We start from the raw sequence: 16,832 nt of genomic DNA on the forward strand, positions 1-16,832 counted from the left end.
CCGATAGGACCTCTTTTTTAATATTGGACCTTAAAAAGGTCATCCGTCAGCACAAGGCCGGCTCGAGAAATATTGGAAACAGTTTCCGCGCCTAATTGTTAAGGACCGAAACACTACTATTTGGCCAAACGTAGGCTATAATCGCTAAGGAGTTTTCCCTTCTCGGCTTGACCAAGGTGGCCTTACCACGGTCGACCGATCGTGCCAACGAAGGACGACGCCTGCCATCCCATCGTCCAGCAACGCCCACTGTCCCGTCATCCGCTCGCTTCGCCAATCTGGTGAGAGTTCCGGCCGCACAGTAGGACAGGAGTCACTGTGTCGGCCTTCCCGATTCACCATCAACGGCAGCAGCGGTATGTACCGGTACAGCGAACCACGCGATTAGGCTACACGACACATATTACACGAAATTATGAACACAGAACAACACGCACATAATACTGAAAGTGGCGAATAAATGCGTTTAAAGAAAAGAGAGAGAGTCAGGAGAGTTCTTCGTTTTTGTATCGCAAAACCCTCTGATTACCCGGTAGCTAGCTGACCCTGGGTATTCCGGAGCTTGCTCTTGTCGCCTGAGTCGACCGGGTGCTGTATGTTTGATCTCCGAGTAGGTAGTTGGTGAGTGCTGAGCTCTTACAGATGAGATTACACGGATAGAAATCTCCTTATACCTTTTGGCAAATTTCTATTGCTGATTATTCATAAAATGTATAAAACAACTAATTAATTATATGATTTGAGTAGTAGCTATTATGAAGATCCGAGAGATGTCGCCCCTTCAGTGGTAGGAAAATCTTTTTTGCAGTATGGAGAATATCAGAAAATCCACGATTTGTGACTAAACATCCTTTCACAGAAGGAAACAAATAAACGAGAGTTGGTTGGAAATGCTAACATGAAGCTTTAGTGTGATGATTTATTAGCTAGAGAATGATCTTTAGAAGAGGGTAGGTGGCCTGGTAGGTGGATAGTTCCGTTAAACCCTGGACAGACTATGGCTTATATCATGTAATATAGGCTGTCTTGCAATGAGCACTCATACATCTAGTTTTCACTGGAAATCCTATGTATGAGTGCTCATTTCAAGACAGCCTATATTACATGATATAAGCCATAGTCTGTCCAGGGTATTAGAGTACGGCAGTATGAAAATTGAATAGAAGTTTAAAATGAGCGAAGGGCCATTAATGCGTCAGTTTTTCAAGATAGACGCACATTTTTGCCTAACCCGTACGATGTACGCGGGGACTTGAAGTATGTCTCCAAGTCCACAGGCAAAAATGTGCGTCCCTCTTTTTGCTCATAAACTAACTGCGGCTGTGGAATAGTTCTAACGACGTTTTCATCACTACCTAAAGCCCCACGTTGCGAGAGCATTTCCAGTCGATGGTGTGTTATAATGCAGTTCTTCTTTACCCAACTATTGTGTTGTTCCTCTCGTCATGACCAACGTGATCATCTCAGAGAGAAAGCAGTAGGGTGATTGTTGCGTGCTGTACCATCATCAGCATTGTTGACGGCTACTCCCGCCTTGAGTTGTTACATTCAAAGTGTTTTTTATATTACTTCATACGCGAAGTTAACGATTTTCAGAGTTGGTTGGAAATGCTAACATGAAGCCAGGATCAAATTCAATGTCTTAATTATTCAATTGTAAGTTATAAAAGTATATTTTTCAATTATTATATATCTTTTGTTTTATGAATAACCATATATTATTCTTTGATCTCGTGGACACTTCAAATTCCTATATTTGTTTTCTTCAACTGAACATCTTTTTCGGGATATTATGCTCAGGTACTTGGCTACACCTTCCGACTCGAGATCGTTCAACGAGAAGATTGAGCATCACCAGCTGAGACACGACTTTCCAACGACTCGGTTACTCAGTAGATCGTTTTGGTGATGGTAACAATCACCAGATGCGATGATGGAAGCGCTGTGGAGACAGTAGAAAACGTATTTAGGGCAAAAATTATAAATTCAGTACATTACATTACATACCAATACACGGCTGGACTTGGTGATTGCCTTCTCCTGTATTTACATTTGGCACACTCTTCCGTATGATTGGGCATTGGTGAGATCTTCCTCATCTCGAAACAGATGATTCCACAGATGGTCAAATCGTGAGAACACTCCTTTATCCTCTCGATTCCCTTCTTGTCCGGTTAGGCGACTGCCGGGAATAACCAGTGGAAGCAAAACAAAACTTTTACGGGCGTATTTCATCTCCATACAAATAAGTAAACACTCCGTGAATAATTGTTTTTCACCTCCTGGTTTGCGCGTTTTTCTGTGAGTCACAAAAAGAACAAACATTGTTGTAATAAAAATAATTCACTTTCAAATTGAAAATTCCTCAAAGTTCATAGTTTCAACAACGAATATTTTCAAAACGAAGCTATTTTTTTTGGTTTGAAAGTTTTTCGTTCACTTATAACTCGTAATTTTAAAAGTGCATTTTTTTTAAATGAAAATTGGTTTACTGTCAAAAATACCTCTAAACACCAACACTTTTGGCAGCACTGAAATTTTGCCGCTAAATTTTAAGATAAAACATGCAAAACAAAACAGAAGCAGCAGCAGTAGTGTCATATCAATCCACTTCCCAAACATAGATTCTGCCCGTCCCTAAAATTGGCTTCCGGTTTTAAATTTCCGTGAATGGTTTTGAAAAGTTGGATCAAATCAAATAGGCCCTACTCGACGAACCAGTAAGTGTTTTTTTTTATATTTTTAAATAACCTTTATAAATGCTTACTTCTTTTGCTGTTTACAGTATTACCATAGAGGTAACTCTAAGACTAGAAGGTCCCGAAATAACGTGCTCAACTTTTTGGCTCAGCTCTGGTACTCTCTTCAGTCCCAAGCTAATGATTCACCCCTCGAAACATAGGAAAAACCAATAACCCCTCATTTTATCTGTCAAACTTTCATAGCGAATCAAAACAAACATTGTTTAGTACTAGAATTTCGACTAGAATAGGGTACGTTAATCGTTTGCTTGGGACCAATAGGCTAGTCAAGTGGTGAGCCAATTTAAAATCGTTAGTTTCGTATTGATTGTTGGTATTACCATAGAGGTAACTCTAAGACCACTGGGTCCCGAAGAAAATCATTATTATTTTTGGCTCACTCAGTACCAGAACAACGGTCCCAAGCAGTCCCAAGCTATTTCACTCACCCCTGCATGATCTGCATGAATCCACACACCCCTGATGTTATCTGTCAAACTTTCATAGCGAATCAAAACAAACATAGTGTAGTAATAGAATTTCAACTAAAATAGGGTACGTTAATCGTTTGCTTGGGACCAATAGGCTACTAAAGTGGTGAGCCAATTTAAAATCGTTAGTTTCGTATTGATTGTTGGTATTACCTCAAAACGACCCAAAATCAACGTTTCTTGGTTCGCACCATCTGCTGGCCAAAGTTGGCCTGGAACCGTTCATATTATCCCAAGATACCACGATCGAGTGCCGCACCGATTGAACTTTAGCAATCAAGCCTTTGCCGGATTCGTTTCCCAGATTTAACTGTTCCTCGGACTGTACAATGTGCATCATATTTACTGTAGGTGTAATCTATTTTCTCAATGATTTTGAATTATAGACCCTTCAACTTGTTCACAGGTTACGAAGATTATCAATCTTCAAGGAAACCAGAGAGCTGGCCTGGAGACTACTGGCAGAGATAAAAGCAATGCTTACAGTGTGCCAAATGCATGATATCTAACGATCCAAAACCGTTGATACATACTGTCTTAGTTCATCAGTTCATCACGAGCCATGATTTGATATCATAATAAAAATAATAAATATATAATATTGAATAATAAAAAAGAACTCTACATGTCATACTGACAATGCTGGTATTTAAAATGAAAATATTTTAATTGTTCAATTCAAAGTGAAAAAGATCATTTCAATTAGACCACACTTTCATGATAAAAGTTTGTTTTGAATTTAAAATAATCCACTTTTTATTGCAACACTGCCATGCTTTTGTTTTGACAGAAGTACAATTCGTTTTGAAAGTTTGAACTTTTAAAAGTAGGGAGCGGTTAACTTTTGAATTGATAGTAGGCGAAATTTTATTTTAAATTCTAAAGACTTTCTACCAAAAAGAACCAACGCAAACTTTTAATTCTACCAATGGTTTTTTAATTTTATTAACGATTTTTTTTTTGTGTAAATAACGTTATTCTAAAGCTATCCAGAAATGAGTAAAAATCTACTGCAGAAGAAGTTATTTTGACATTTAAACAATTTTTGATTTGAAAATTTGCACTTTTACAACCACAAGTTAAAATCAAAACATCTACTTTTGAATTGAAAATTCCCTTGTTATTTTAAACATTTTCATTGTTGAAGAAACGAATTTTTGGGTATGTACTATTAAATTGAAAGTCAATATTTTTATTGATACAATTTTCGTTTTTTGTGTGTACGAACAGGCCGCCATTACCGAGCAGGGAAAGCTGGATATCGTTGGGTCGAATCTCTCGTTCCTTTTTTTGACAGCAATAACGAGTGCAAGTGAGAGGCGCAACTCAAAATTAATGTCGTTTTCGTTTTTGCGGTGTAGCACTGGTGTAGTGTAAGCAGGAATAAGCGCGAGTCTTTGACAGCTCAACATCAGTTGTTTGTAAACAAAGGTGCATCCTATATCTACAACTTAAAATATTTCGGTGTACGGCAGTGTAGCACCGGTGTAGCTACACCGCAAAAACGAAAACGACATAAGTAAAACGAAACTTAGATTTTGGATTGTATTTTTTCTCCGTGTATAGCATCCACCAGAATTAACTTGTCGTAGTTCAGTCTGGCAGCACGGGCAGCACTGCTACTTCGTGCTTTCGCGATTCTCCGAACAGCTGTCAAAGCTCGGTCAATCCGTCAATCGATCCCTGATCAGCTTCAGCGTGTTTGTGGTCTGGTTGGCACTCTCTGCTCGGTGCTCTGCTGGTTTTTTTTTTATCTTGTAGCTGCTCATCAGTGCAGATCGTCGGAAAAAAAAGCCGTGTCAAGTGCAAATTTCCCCGATAAGAAATAGTGTTCTGATTAACGAACAACCATGTCCGATCCGGTGGAAAACGGTACCGCTGCAGCAGCCTTAGCCGAAGAAGCTCCGGTCAAAACGGAAAAGCAGCTCAAAAAGGAAGCGGAAAAGGCAGCCAAACTGGCCAAATTGCAGGAAAAGATGAACAAAAAACATCAGCAGGCAGAACAGGCCGCCGTTAAGCCCAAGGTCGAGGTGAGTCATCTTCCCTTGCCAGGATGCAAGCAATATTCCTGAAAATTGCATCAGATAGTTTCGTTCTAACCTCCGCCCGACCAGCAATGCATTGCGCATTATTCGGATGGTGGGGGTTTTTCGCACGAACGAAATAGTGAAAGTAACTACCTACATAATTTAAAATCGCCTTTTTCTTCTTATCTGCGCCACGCTGGACAACAATAGAAAAAAGTGAAGGAAACGAAAGAGGCCATCGTTTATACGGGCAACACCCAGGAGGGTGAGAGGAAAGACTTGTCGACTCCGTTCCCGGATGCGTACAGCCCGCAGTATGTGGAAGCCGCCTGGTACAGCTGGTGGGAGAAGGAAGGCTTCTTCAAACCGGAATACGGGGTGAGTTGGTTTTGATTCAGTGTCACCTTTTGAAAGGATTTTAATAATTTGTGTTTCGTGTAGCGCAAGGAGAACAATTCCAAGGGTCAGTTTGTGATGGTTATCCCACCACCGAATGTGACCGGTTCTTTGCATTTGGGTCACGCACTGACCAACGCGATTGAGGACTGTATCACGCGGTGGAATAGGATGAAGGGCCGCACTACGCTGTGGGTTCCAGGGTGCGATCATGCCGGCATTGCCACCCAGGTCGTAGTCGAGAAGAAGTTGTGGCGAGAGCAGAAGCTGACCCGCCACGATCTGGGACGGGAGAAGTTCATCGAGAAGATTTGGCAGTGGCGTAACGAGAAGGGCGATCGGATCTACCATCAGCTGAAGAGGTTGGGTTCGTCGTACGATTGGACCCGGGCGTGCTTCACGATGGATCCGAAACTGTGCAAGGCTGTTACGGAAGCGTTCGTGCAGCTACACGAACGAGGTATGATCTACAGGAGCAATCGATTGGGCAATTGGTCCTGTGCGCTGCGATCGGCCATCTCAGACATCGAGGTGGATAAGGTTGAAATTCCAGGACGGACACTGCTAGCCATTCCCGGCTACACCGAGAAGGTTGAGTTTGGCGTTTTGGTTTCCTTTGCCTACAAGGTGGAAGGCAGCGACGAAGAGATCGTTGTGGCGACTACCCGTGTGGAGACCATGCTGGGAGACACGGCCGTTGCCGTGCACCCAAAAGACGATCGCTACAAGCACTTGCATGGCAAATTCGTCGTTCATCCATTCTGCGATCGAAAGCTGCCGATTGTGTGTGATGATTTCGTCGAAATGGGCTTCGGAACGGGAGCCGTCAAGATCACGCCAGCTCACGATCCGAACGATTACGAAGTCGGCAAGCGGCACAATCTGCCGTTCATTACGATTTTTACCGATGAAGGTTTCATCACTGGGGAGTACGGTGAGTTCACCGGAATGAAGCGATTCGATGCCAGAAAAGCAATCCTGACTGCCCTCCAAGCGAAGGGTTTGTACAAGGAAACCGTTGATAATCCGATGGTCGTACCGATTTGTTCCCGCTCGAAGGATGTCGTTGAACCGCTGATCAAGCCCCAATGGTACGTCAAGTGCGACGAAATGGCCAAGAACGCTACGGAAGCCGTTCGTTCCGGAGAGCTGAAGATCACTCCGGAAGTGCACAAGAAGACCTGGTATCACTGGATGGATGAAATCCGCGATTGGTGCGTTTCCCGTCAACTCTGGTGGGGACACCGAATTCCAGCCTACCAGGCTTCGTTCAAGGATCCTAGCCAGAAACCGGCCAATCTGGGCGAGGAGTCTCTCTGGTTCGTCGGACGTACCGAGGAGGAAGCTTTGGAGAAGGCAGCCAAGGAGTTGAACGTTCCCAAGGAGTCACTCGCTCTTAAGCAGGACGAAGACGTACTGGATACCTGGTTCAGCTCCGGTCTGTTCCCATTCTCCGTTTTCGGCTGGCCGGACAACACCGATGATCTGAAGCTTTTCTATCCGACGTCCCTGCTGGAAACCGGTCACGATATTCTGTTCTTCTGGGTCGCCCGTATGGTGTTCTTCGGACAGGCTCTGCTCGGAAAGCTTCCGTTCCGGGAGGTGTTCCTTCATCCGATGGTTCGCGATGCCCACGGACGCAAGATGTCCAAATCGCTCGGAAATGTCATCGATCCGATGGATGTTATAACCGGCATCTCGCTGGAGGGCCTGCACCTGCAGCTGCAGGATTCCAACCTAGACCCGAGGGAGATCGAGAAGGCCCAGGCCGGCCAGAAGCAGGACTACCCGAACGGTATCCCGGAGTGTGGAACGGACGCAATGCGGTTTGCTCTGTGCGCCTACAACACCCAGGGACGGGACATCAACTTGGACATTATGCGTGTCCAGGGCTATCGGTTCTTCTGCAACAAGCTGTGGAATGCGACCAAGTTTGCGCTGATGTACTTCACCGGAGAGGAGCGGTACGACGTGCTGCCGGACAAGGTAAACATGACACACTGCACTTTGAAGTTTATACAACACTCATAATAATTTTATCGTCTCTCCACAGACCGGCTTCGAGAGCAACATCGAGCGCTGGATCCTGTCCCGGATGGCCAACTGCATCGACGTGTCCAACAAGGGCTTCGAGAAGTACGAATTTGCCCAAACCACCAGCGCGTGCTACGACTTTTGGCTGTACGACCTGTGCGACGTCTATCTGGAGTGCTTGAAGCCGGTGTTCCAGTCCGGAACCGAGGAAGCTAAGGCCTCCGCCAGGAAGACGCTCTACACTTGCTTGAACATTGGTCTGAAGCTCCTATCGCCCTTCATGCCTTTCATCACCGAGGAGCTGTACCAGCGGTTACCGCGTGCCGATGTGGACCAGGTGGCCAGTATTTGCGTGGCTCCCTACCCGGAACTGGAATCATGTAACTGGCACAACGAGCAGCTCGAAAAGGACTTTGAGTTTGTGCAGCGTGTGGCCAAGGTCATCCGGTCGGCCCGGAGCGACTACAATCTGCCGAACAAGATGAAGACGGAAGCGTTCGTCCTGTGCAGCGACGATTCCACCAAGGATACGCTGGAGAGTTTCATCGGGGATCTGACGACCATGTCCTACTCACAGATCAATCTCATCAGCGAAGCACCGCCGGCGGGTTGTGCTATCCTGACCGTTTCCGGTGCTTGCGTTGTGCATCTGATGCTCAAGGGACTGATCGAGGTTGACAAGGAAGTAGAAAAGCTTAGCAAGAAGAAGGAGAACCTAAGCTCAACCGTTGGTAAGCTGGAACAAGCGATCGGAGCGGCCGACTACGATAACAAGGTTCCGGAGGAAGTTCGGAAGAACAACCAGGAGAAGCTGGACCAATCCAAGATCGAAATCGAACGTATCATTGCAGCAATAGAAACCCTAAAGATGATGTAAGGCATATTTCGAGTGTCTCTATCGGAAAAAACGGAACATTTCACTTTAAAAGCATTTTTGTGTTTAGGCTACCGAGTGCTTTAAAAAATAACTTTTGCATCAGTTTAAGCAGAAGAAGTAGTAATTTATTGCCACTAAATACTATAATAAAACGTCAGCGTTGCGATTTTACACACGTACACAGATTAAATAAAAAATATCAACACAGTTGGAATAAATTAAGCAAGCAAAAGCGTGCAAATGTTTGATTATTTCTGCTCCAGGCATTCTTCGGCATTGTCGATCGAGTCCTCTTTCGCTTCCTGGGCGTCGGAAATGCCCGGTGCTGTGGCGGCAGCTGGTTCTGAGCTCGCATCACTTTCCTGACACTCCCGAGCGCTTTCCACCTTGTCACTTTCTTCGGCACTGGCCACGACTTCCAGCGCTTGGTCGGCAGCACCGACGTCTTCGTCGCCGATAACGATCTCCTCCGGATCGGGAGCTCGCGGCAGGAACTCCTCGTCCGGGTAGATATCCTTAAAGATCGACCGTGCTCGCGCTATGCTTTCATCGTAGTCCAACTCGTAAAGCGGACCGCAGGCCAGATGGATTCCTTCCGGCAGGGAGCCGGACGGATGCTGGCACGCGACGCATTTCGGAATGTTGAAGTACAATTCGTAGAGGATTGTTGATACGTTATTCTCCGGTGCTTCATTGTCTTCCGCAAGCTCTTCCGGAGGTATGAAATAATCTTTTGATAGAATCTGCGACACGTAGGGTTCCAAATCTGCCCTCGGGTCACCGCTGATGGATTTTGCCGTCACGTGGATGAGATCTTGAAAACAATAAAAATAAATTAAAAATTGTCCACACGCCTAGGCAGATTTGATAACTTACAAATGTCCTTCGGACAAGTGCCACTAAAGTGTGCCAACTGGATAATGGTAGATCCATCTTCGTGCCCTTCCACGGGGGGCAGTTTCATCAGCGACACGCCACCTCCACCGGAATTCTGCGATGCACCACCCAACGGAACATTTGTCAAAAATATAGCACGTGCCATTTGTCCACAGGTTCGCTTCTCTTCCCTCGAGCCTTCCTTTTCTCCGAAAATCTCCTTCTCAACGTACCCCTGCCCTATGACCAACCCTTTGGCCTTTATCGTCTGTTTGCCGAACTTTAACGATTGATAGCCCCTTTCATCTCGCTTTAAATTAATACCCTCGATCGGCTTACCCAGACAATAAATTCCCCCGAAAACGGCGCACAGCCGGCAGAAACACTGCGGAATCTCCCCGCATCCGTACATCGGAAACAGAAACGGGCTGTTTCCGTACCGACCCAAACTAAGCAGAAACTTCTTCACCCCTTCCAACCCGTCCCGGCAGCTAGTGTGGTCATTCCCCATGGCGATTGTGTACAACAAATAATGGATCAAATTCGGGGTCAACTTTTGTTTCTTCAAATACTCCAGGAACGTCTTTCCCTCGACTTCCGCTGCCTGATGCTCGCTCCCTTCTCCTTCCCCTTCCCAACTTGCGCAACTCTGCAGAAACTTCATCAACAGTCGCTTCTCCACCACATTCACGTCCCGACTTGTAAACACATCCGACCTCGAACACGGAACCGTCATAATCCTCCCGTTCCAGATCGTCGCAACTCGGTCCACCGCTCGGAATTCCGCATACCGACAGATGTTCGACGAAATCAGCAATTCCACCATCGCTCCTCGCGAGTACAGCAGCTTCGGAGCCAGATCCACATTGAATCGTCGAAACTCCTTCAGAATCCGATCACGGTTCCACTCGTCGACGTCGCCCAGCTCGTCAAAATTGTACCACCCTTCGCTGACGTTCTCAATCAGGGTGGCAGCCTTCTTCAGCGCTAGAGATTCATCCTCCTTCTTTTCCACCCCTTGATCCTTCTTGTATTCACGACACTCCTCGGCATACTTCCTCAAACTCTCCAAATTGAACGACGACCAGAAGCCACCGTAGTACTCGTTGGTATCCAAGTGGAGAACCGTCTTGCCAATCCGGCTGGCTGCTGCGGCCACAATCGATTCCGATAGCCCTTTAAACCAAAAAAAGAAGCTCGAATTCAATCAACAAAGAAGCGAAATTAAGGACCAAACTTACCTGTGCCCACCACGATCAGATCGAACTCGGTTGGCAGGTCTTCCTCCATCGTGGGATTTGGTAAATGCAAATTTTCAATTCAAAATGATTATACCCAATGAGATTGGACGTGGACAACGCGGAAAATATAAAATCCTGCTGCAGCTGGTATGATAAGAAGAACGCAGATGCGGATGATGAGTAATGTTTTGCTCGGGAGGACTGTCAATTTTTTCCACCTTTATTGTTTACATGAAATCAGTGAACGTGCACCGACAGAGAGCGCGCTCGCGTATAGAAGTCCTCTTTTAAATAGGAACTGCTCTCTTTTAACATACAAGCATTTGGCATAAAGGCGTATGAATAAAAGCGTTTACTTTACTCTTCCCGTAAGAATAGCACGGGAAAGTAAAGTAAACTCTTTTTATTCGCCAAAAGTGCAGGAACTCAGCGATGAGTAAAATTTGTTACATGGTTTCCTGTGGAAAACCTAAAAAATCTGCCGGAAAATGAGGAAATTGACAACACATTGTAGTTTCATTTTTATACCTGTGATCTTGACTTTTTTACCTAAGGGATGAGTACTTAAGGGGGTTAGATTTTGATAAGTTCTTTAGTGGGAATGACACTGATGAAGACTGCACATTGTAGTCGAAATACGTATCTGTCATGGATACCAAAATTAATTAAGTGGAATTAAATGGAAGATAACCTTTTTTGCTGTTTTATTTAGCATTCCGCTAACAACCCAATTTCATTACTTCATTCCACATGATTTTCATGTGACCACACATAACAGAATCCACCAAGAAGCACACATGAAATTTATGAGTCAAATTAATAGTATGTGTGGTAACACATGGGTTCTATGTGTGCACATATTAAGTATGTATCCAACACATAGATATAATTTCTTGATCACATTGCAAAAATTCATGTGTGGGACATATAAAAGCTTAAGAGAAAGAGGTGACAATTGACTTCTTCCTCTTTTATTTCTATCTCTATCTCTATCTTTATCTATCTCTATCTCTATCTTACGCACATGAAATTGGCCGATCAGGAGCGGGTTCACGTTTGACAGAAAAGTGGTTCATTTTCGCCCCCGTATTATCACCTCTTCTCTTAGATAAAAAGTAGAAGGGTCTGTGCCTAGGGGCACGAACGGAAGCTTGACGTAGGACCGCTAGTGGACGGATTAAATGTGAAGAGGATTTAGTTCTTTTAGTTGATCAATTATCTATTATCTCAACTCTTTCCGTTTTTGAATTGTAGGCGTACCAAATTTGTAGTAATCTTTTTCAAAGAGAAAGTTGATTAAGAGAATCAATCAAAATCACTTGCACCCCTGCTTCCAAGTTTGGTTACAAGATTACAACTCTGGAGAGCATTTTGTGTGGTCGTTGGGAGCTTGTGGTTCTGAATATGGACAAACAAGCACAGATAAATTCTATTCCAACTCTTTACTAATGTAAGCTTGATGGCCCTGAAAAGGGCCGTTTTATTGAAGAGGACATCCATGGCCACTTACGCTTGGCGTGTTTAGTGTAGGTGACAGCATCACGGACCTCATTTTCCAGGAACACCTTCAGCACACCTCGTAGATCAGACCGGAGATACGTTTGACACCACTACGGCGAGCCAGACGACCGATGGCGGTTATCTCGAAGAACTTTGCGATGACGCTTGGCGCCTCCTTTACCAGACCTTTTCCTCCTTTGCCATGACCAGTCAATTTTTGCTTGTTAGGTTGAAGGAGTGGACTAGCCACCACCTTTCTACTGCTGCTATTGCTGTTCACCACGCCATCCGAAGCAAAAATGAGCTAATGCCATACAGCAGCGCTCTTTTATATCTTTTCAGGTTAAAGCAGAATGATGTGCAACCAAGTGGTATAAAAGCTACAAAGACTTCTCCCATTATGAGTAGTTTGCTATCAAGTAGCGACACTGGCTCTTTTCCTTTTGCGTACACGGCGAATGAGAACGACCCAAATTTGAGTTTAGTTCACTCATAATCGCAAAAAGTGCAGGAACTCAGCGATGAGTAAATTTGTCTCATGGTTTCCTGTGGAAAACCTAAAAAATCTGCCAGAAAATGAGGAAATTGATGAAAATGTTATTCAGTCTCAGAGTAGTGCCAATAGACTGAGTGAATCCAATCTTTACTTTTCTCAAATTCGGGATTTTTTCCCTGGAAAATCCTGGGAAAACATGAGGCAAATTTACTCATCGCTGAGTTCCTGCACTTTATTTCTTATTTCTGAGATAACTAAACTCACATTTGGGTCGTTCTCATTTGCCGTGATATCACCTTGAAAGATATCGGCGCCGGTGGTTAGCGTTATTACCTCTCACCCCAGCAGTTCTAAGGCATAACATCTCTGATCCTTCCTTTGGGAAGTAAAGCCGTTGGTCCCCGGTTGAGTTGATGGGTCGATTGGTAGTGTTCAGGTATGGGAGCTGCCTCCCTGGCGTCGGTAGCATTGGAGCTCAGTACGGAAAACAAATCTCGCGTCACTTTTCAATAGGTCCTATCTACATTGATCGATTCTCTTCATCGACAGTCTCTTTCGTAAATAACTCGGCTTCACAAATGTTGCCTGCCATCTTCGTCGAATTAGATGCTAGATTGTTGCTTCTTCCATCGAAAATATCCAGCCGTGGCGATTCAAAGTTGATCAAGGTTGATCAAAATAATTTGTACCCCTGCTTCCAGTTTGATTACATGAGCATTTTGTGTGATCGTTGGTTCTGAATATGGACAAACAGGCAGATTAATTCTATTCCTACTCTTTACTGTAATAAGCTTGGTGGCCCTAAAAAGAGCCGTTTTGTTGCCAAAGTTGGTGATGATTTAACCTCCGAAACCAAACAGAGTGCGTCTCTCTCACTTCAAAACGTAGATGACATCCATGGCCGCTTACGCTTGGCGTGTTTAGTGTAGGTGACAGGAACACCTTCAGCACACCTCGTAAATCAGACCGGAGATACGTCAGACACCACGGCGAGCCAGACGACGGATGGTGGTTATCTCGAAGAATTTGCGTTTGGTTCTGAATATGGCGATGAGTGTGCAAAATATTACGCAATTCCATCCTCCCTATTCCAACGCGCCCGAGGATCGGAGGCAAATGTCACTTCGACTTGTTTCATCTACTTACTACTCTCTGACGACTGTGCTGGGGAAGCAGCATATGCATGTAGGTAATTGGTGGATTTGTTAGTTAATTCGACGCTTTTGGATAATGCTGGACCTTTACCAGTTTTTCAATAGTTTCTTGTTGAAAATCAACATTCAGAAGCATTGTTATCGATGCGTAGCCATATTTATGATCGATTGGTGATAAAATTATTGAAATTGGACCAGGGGCAGCTGAGTTATTAAAGTTCAAAATCTTTCTTAATTTGTTACATGTTCCATTTTCAGGTTTCCGCCACATGACAATCAATTTTTTAATCAATTCTGGCACCACTGCAAATAATGTTTACATTCGATTGTTATTTTGTTTTGGAAAAAAAAAAACCAGAAAAAAACCGTCCTGTCTTGAAAGAAAAATATTCTTGATCTGGATTGAAAACCTCCAATCCAAAGAAAAGGAAATACTAAACCGGTTGGGATCCACGAAAGCAGCGGCATCAGGATGCTAAAAGAGGTAAAGAAGTCTTGCAAGAAAACCAAGAAAAACGCAACGGAAAAGTTTCTGATTGTAAATCCTAGGTTCTCACCAGCTGCAGCCCAATCACATCCAATTAATTGCAAATGCACCCTTTGCTTGATCCTTCTTCACGGGTGGCACGTACCCATTCGTCTTCCTCCTGCAGCGAGAGGGCCAATGCCCGTGTCAAGAACTAATTTTCGGACAAGTTACCCTGAACGGTAGCCGCTGCTGATTAATATTCGATCTCTACAGTTGTGAAATGGTTATGGAATTCTACTACTGCTTCTGACGCAGCAAGTCAATAGTATAGCTGGCGGTCTTCTCATTGTCTTACTCTGATATCCGGAGCTCCAGACTGCGGTCATTTTAGCTCCAATAATCCTCCCGACGGTTGTGCTTTTGACGTAGGACTACGTCTTTGATTTCTATATGGAGGTACACTTTGTGAAAACCAAAAATGTAACATGTAACAAATTAAGAAAGATTTTGAACGTTAATAACTCAGCTGCCCCTGGTCCAATTTCAATAATTTTATCACCAATAGATCAGAAATATGGCTACAAATCGATAACAATGCTTCCGAATGTTGATTTTTAACAAGAAACTATTGAAAAAGTAGAAAATGTCCAGCATTGTTCAAAAGCGTTGAATTAACTAACAAATCCACCAATTATCTACATGTATATGTTGCTTCCCCAGCACAGTCGTCAGAGAGTATTAAGTAGACGAAACAAGTCGAAGTGGCATTCGCCTCCGATCCTTCGGCACGTGCGAATAGGGAGGATGGAATTGCGTAATATTTTGTACACTCATCGCCATATTCAGAACCAAACGCAAATTCTTCGAGATAACTACCATCCATCGTCTGGCTCGCCGTGGTGGTGTCTGGCGTATCTTCGGTCTGATTTACGAAGTGTGCTGAAGGTGTTCCTGAAAAATGAGATCCGTGATGCTGTCACCTACACTAAACACGCCAAGCGTAAGCGGCCATGGATGTCATCTACGTTTTGAAGTGACAGAGACGCACTCTGTTTGGTTTCGGAGGTCAATCATCACCAACTTTGGCAACAAAACGGCTCTTTTCAGGGCCACCAAGCTTATTACAGTAAAGAGTAGGAATAGAATTCTTTTGCCTGTTTGTCCATATTCGGAACCAACGATCACACAAAATTCTCATGTAATCAAACTGGAAGCAGGGGTACAAATTATTTTGATCAACCTTGATCAACTTTGAATCGCCACGGCCGGATATTTTCGATGGAAGAAGCAACAATCTAGCATCTAATTCGACGAAGATGGCAGGAAACATTTGTGAAGCCGAGTTATTTACGAAGAGAATCGATCAATGTAGATAGGACCTATTGAAAAGTGACGCGAGATTTGTTTTCCGTACTGAGCTCCAATGCTATCGACGCCAAGGAGGCAGCTCATACACCTGGACCCTACCAATCGACTCATCAACTCAACCAGGGACCAACGGCTTTACTTCCCGAAGGAAGGCGTGATCAGAGATGTTATGCCTTAGAACATGCCGGTGGCGCCGACTTAGATTGGACCCAGGCCTGCTGGATGAGAGGTAATCACGCTAGCCACCGGCGCCAATATCTTTCAAGGTGATTTTAATTTGAGTTTAGTTATCTCAGAAATAAGAAATAAAGTGCAGGAACTCAGCGATGAGTAAATTTGCCTCATGTTTTTCCAGGATTTTCCAGGGAAAAATTCTCGAATTTGAGAAAAGTAAAGATTGGCGATTATGAGTGAACTAAACCCAAATTTGGGTCGTTCTCATTCGCCGTGTACCCAAAAGGAAAAAAGCCAGTGTCGCTACTTGATAGCAAACTACTCATAATGGGAGGAGTCTTTGTAGCTTTTATACGACTTGGTTGCACATAATTCTGCTTTAACCTGAAAAGATATAAAAGAGCCCTGCTGTATGGCATTAGCAGACGTTAGATGCCTCCCCTTGTGCCGTCCCTCAACAAGAACGGATTACAGAGGAACAAATTTGCTCAGCGCTGAAACACAGTACGAACATGAAGGCTCCCGGGTTTGACGGAATATTCAACCTAGAGTTGAAAAATCTCAGCGCGAGGGTGCACTCGCTGCTGGCTGCCATCCTCAACAGATGCTTGGAGCTGCACTACTTTCCAAGCATCTGGAAGGTGGCAAAAATCATCCCGATCCGCAAACCTGGGAAAGACCCTTCACTACCGTCAAGCTACAGACCGATTAGCCTGCTCTCAGCGCTGAGCAAGCTGTTCGAAAAATTGATCCTCAGCCGACTAAACAAGTTTGTGGAGGAACATGACATTCTTCTTCCGGAACAGTTCGGGTTCCGCAAGGGGCATTCCACCAATCATCAGCTAGTGCGGGTGATGAATAACATCCGAAGTAACAAAGCTGTATCCAAGTCCACAGCCATGGCCTTGTTAGACGTCGAAAAGGCGTTTGACAATGTCTGGCACGACGGACTTATATACAAGCTTTGTAACTCCAACTTTCCACCATA

General features: G+C 44.3%; 2 protein-coding genes across 2 annotated transcripts; one reads left to right on the forward strand and one right to left on the reverse strand.

Annotated features, from left to right (window-relative positions):
- The first annotated feature begins 4,933 nt into the window (after positions 1–4,933).
- On the forward strand, positions 4,934–8,799 carry ValRS (Valyl-tRNA synthetase). The gene is made up of 4 exons (XM_065229432.1): positions 4,934–5,262; positions 5,470–5,637; positions 5,701–7,641; positions 7,709–8,799. The coding sequence occupies exons 1-4, from the start codon at positions 5,083–5,085 to the stop codon at positions 8,564–8,566; spliced, it is 3,147 nt and encodes a 1,048-aa protein (XP_065085504.1). The 5' UTR covers positions 4,934–5,082; the 3' UTR covers positions 8,567–8,799.
- On the reverse strand, positions 8,677–10,866 carry Rep (Rab escort protein). The gene is made up of 3 exons (XM_065229453.1): positions 10,684–10,866; positions 9,443–10,618; positions 8,677–9,380 (listed from the first exon to the last, which is right to left on the reverse strand). The coding sequence occupies exons 1-3, from the start codon at positions 10,730–10,732 to the stop codon at positions 8,815–8,817; spliced, it is 1,791 nt and encodes a 596-aa protein (XP_065085525.1). The 5' UTR covers positions 10,733–10,866; the 3' UTR covers positions 8,677–8,814.
- Positions 10,867–16,832: the final 5,966 nt, after the last annotated feature.

Source organism: Ochlerotatus camptorhynchus, unplaced genomic scaffold, assembly GCF_037179485.1.
Source record: "Ochlerotatus camptorhynchus isolate MF236.1 unplaced genomic scaffold, CSIRO-AGI_Acam_v1.1 ptg000314l, whole genome shotgun sequence".
Classification (NCBI taxonomy): Eukaryota; Metazoa; Arthropoda; class Insecta; order Diptera; family Culicidae; genus Ochlerotatus; species Ochlerotatus camptorhynchus.

Bases quoted from the DNA above. Each gene is read 5' to 3' on its own strand.
- ValRS (XM_065229432.1), top strand. From the start codon at position 5,083: ATGTCCGATCCGGTGGAAAACGGTACCGCTGCAGCAGCCTTAGCCGAA. The intron at 5,263-5,469 runs GTGAGTCATCTT...GGACAACAATAG, and splicing joins CCGTTAAGCCCAAGGTCGAG to AAAAAAGTGAAGGAAACGAA. The intron at 7,642-7,708 runs GTAAACATGACA...GTCTCTCCACAG, and splicing joins ACGACGTGCTGCCGGACAAG to ACCGGCTTCGAGAGCAACAT.
- Rep (XM_065229453.1), bottom strand. From the start codon at position 10,732: ATGGAGGAAGACCTGCCAACCGAGTTCGATCTGATCGTGGTGGGCACA. The intron at 10,619-10,683 runs GTAAGTTTGGTC...TTTGGTTTAAAG, and splicing joins TCTGATCGTGGTGGGCACAG to GGCTATCGGAATCGATTGTG. The intron at 9,381-9,442 runs GTAAGTTATCAA...ATTGTTTTCAAG, and splicing joins CACTTGTCCGAAGGACATTT to ATCTCATCCACGTGACGGCA.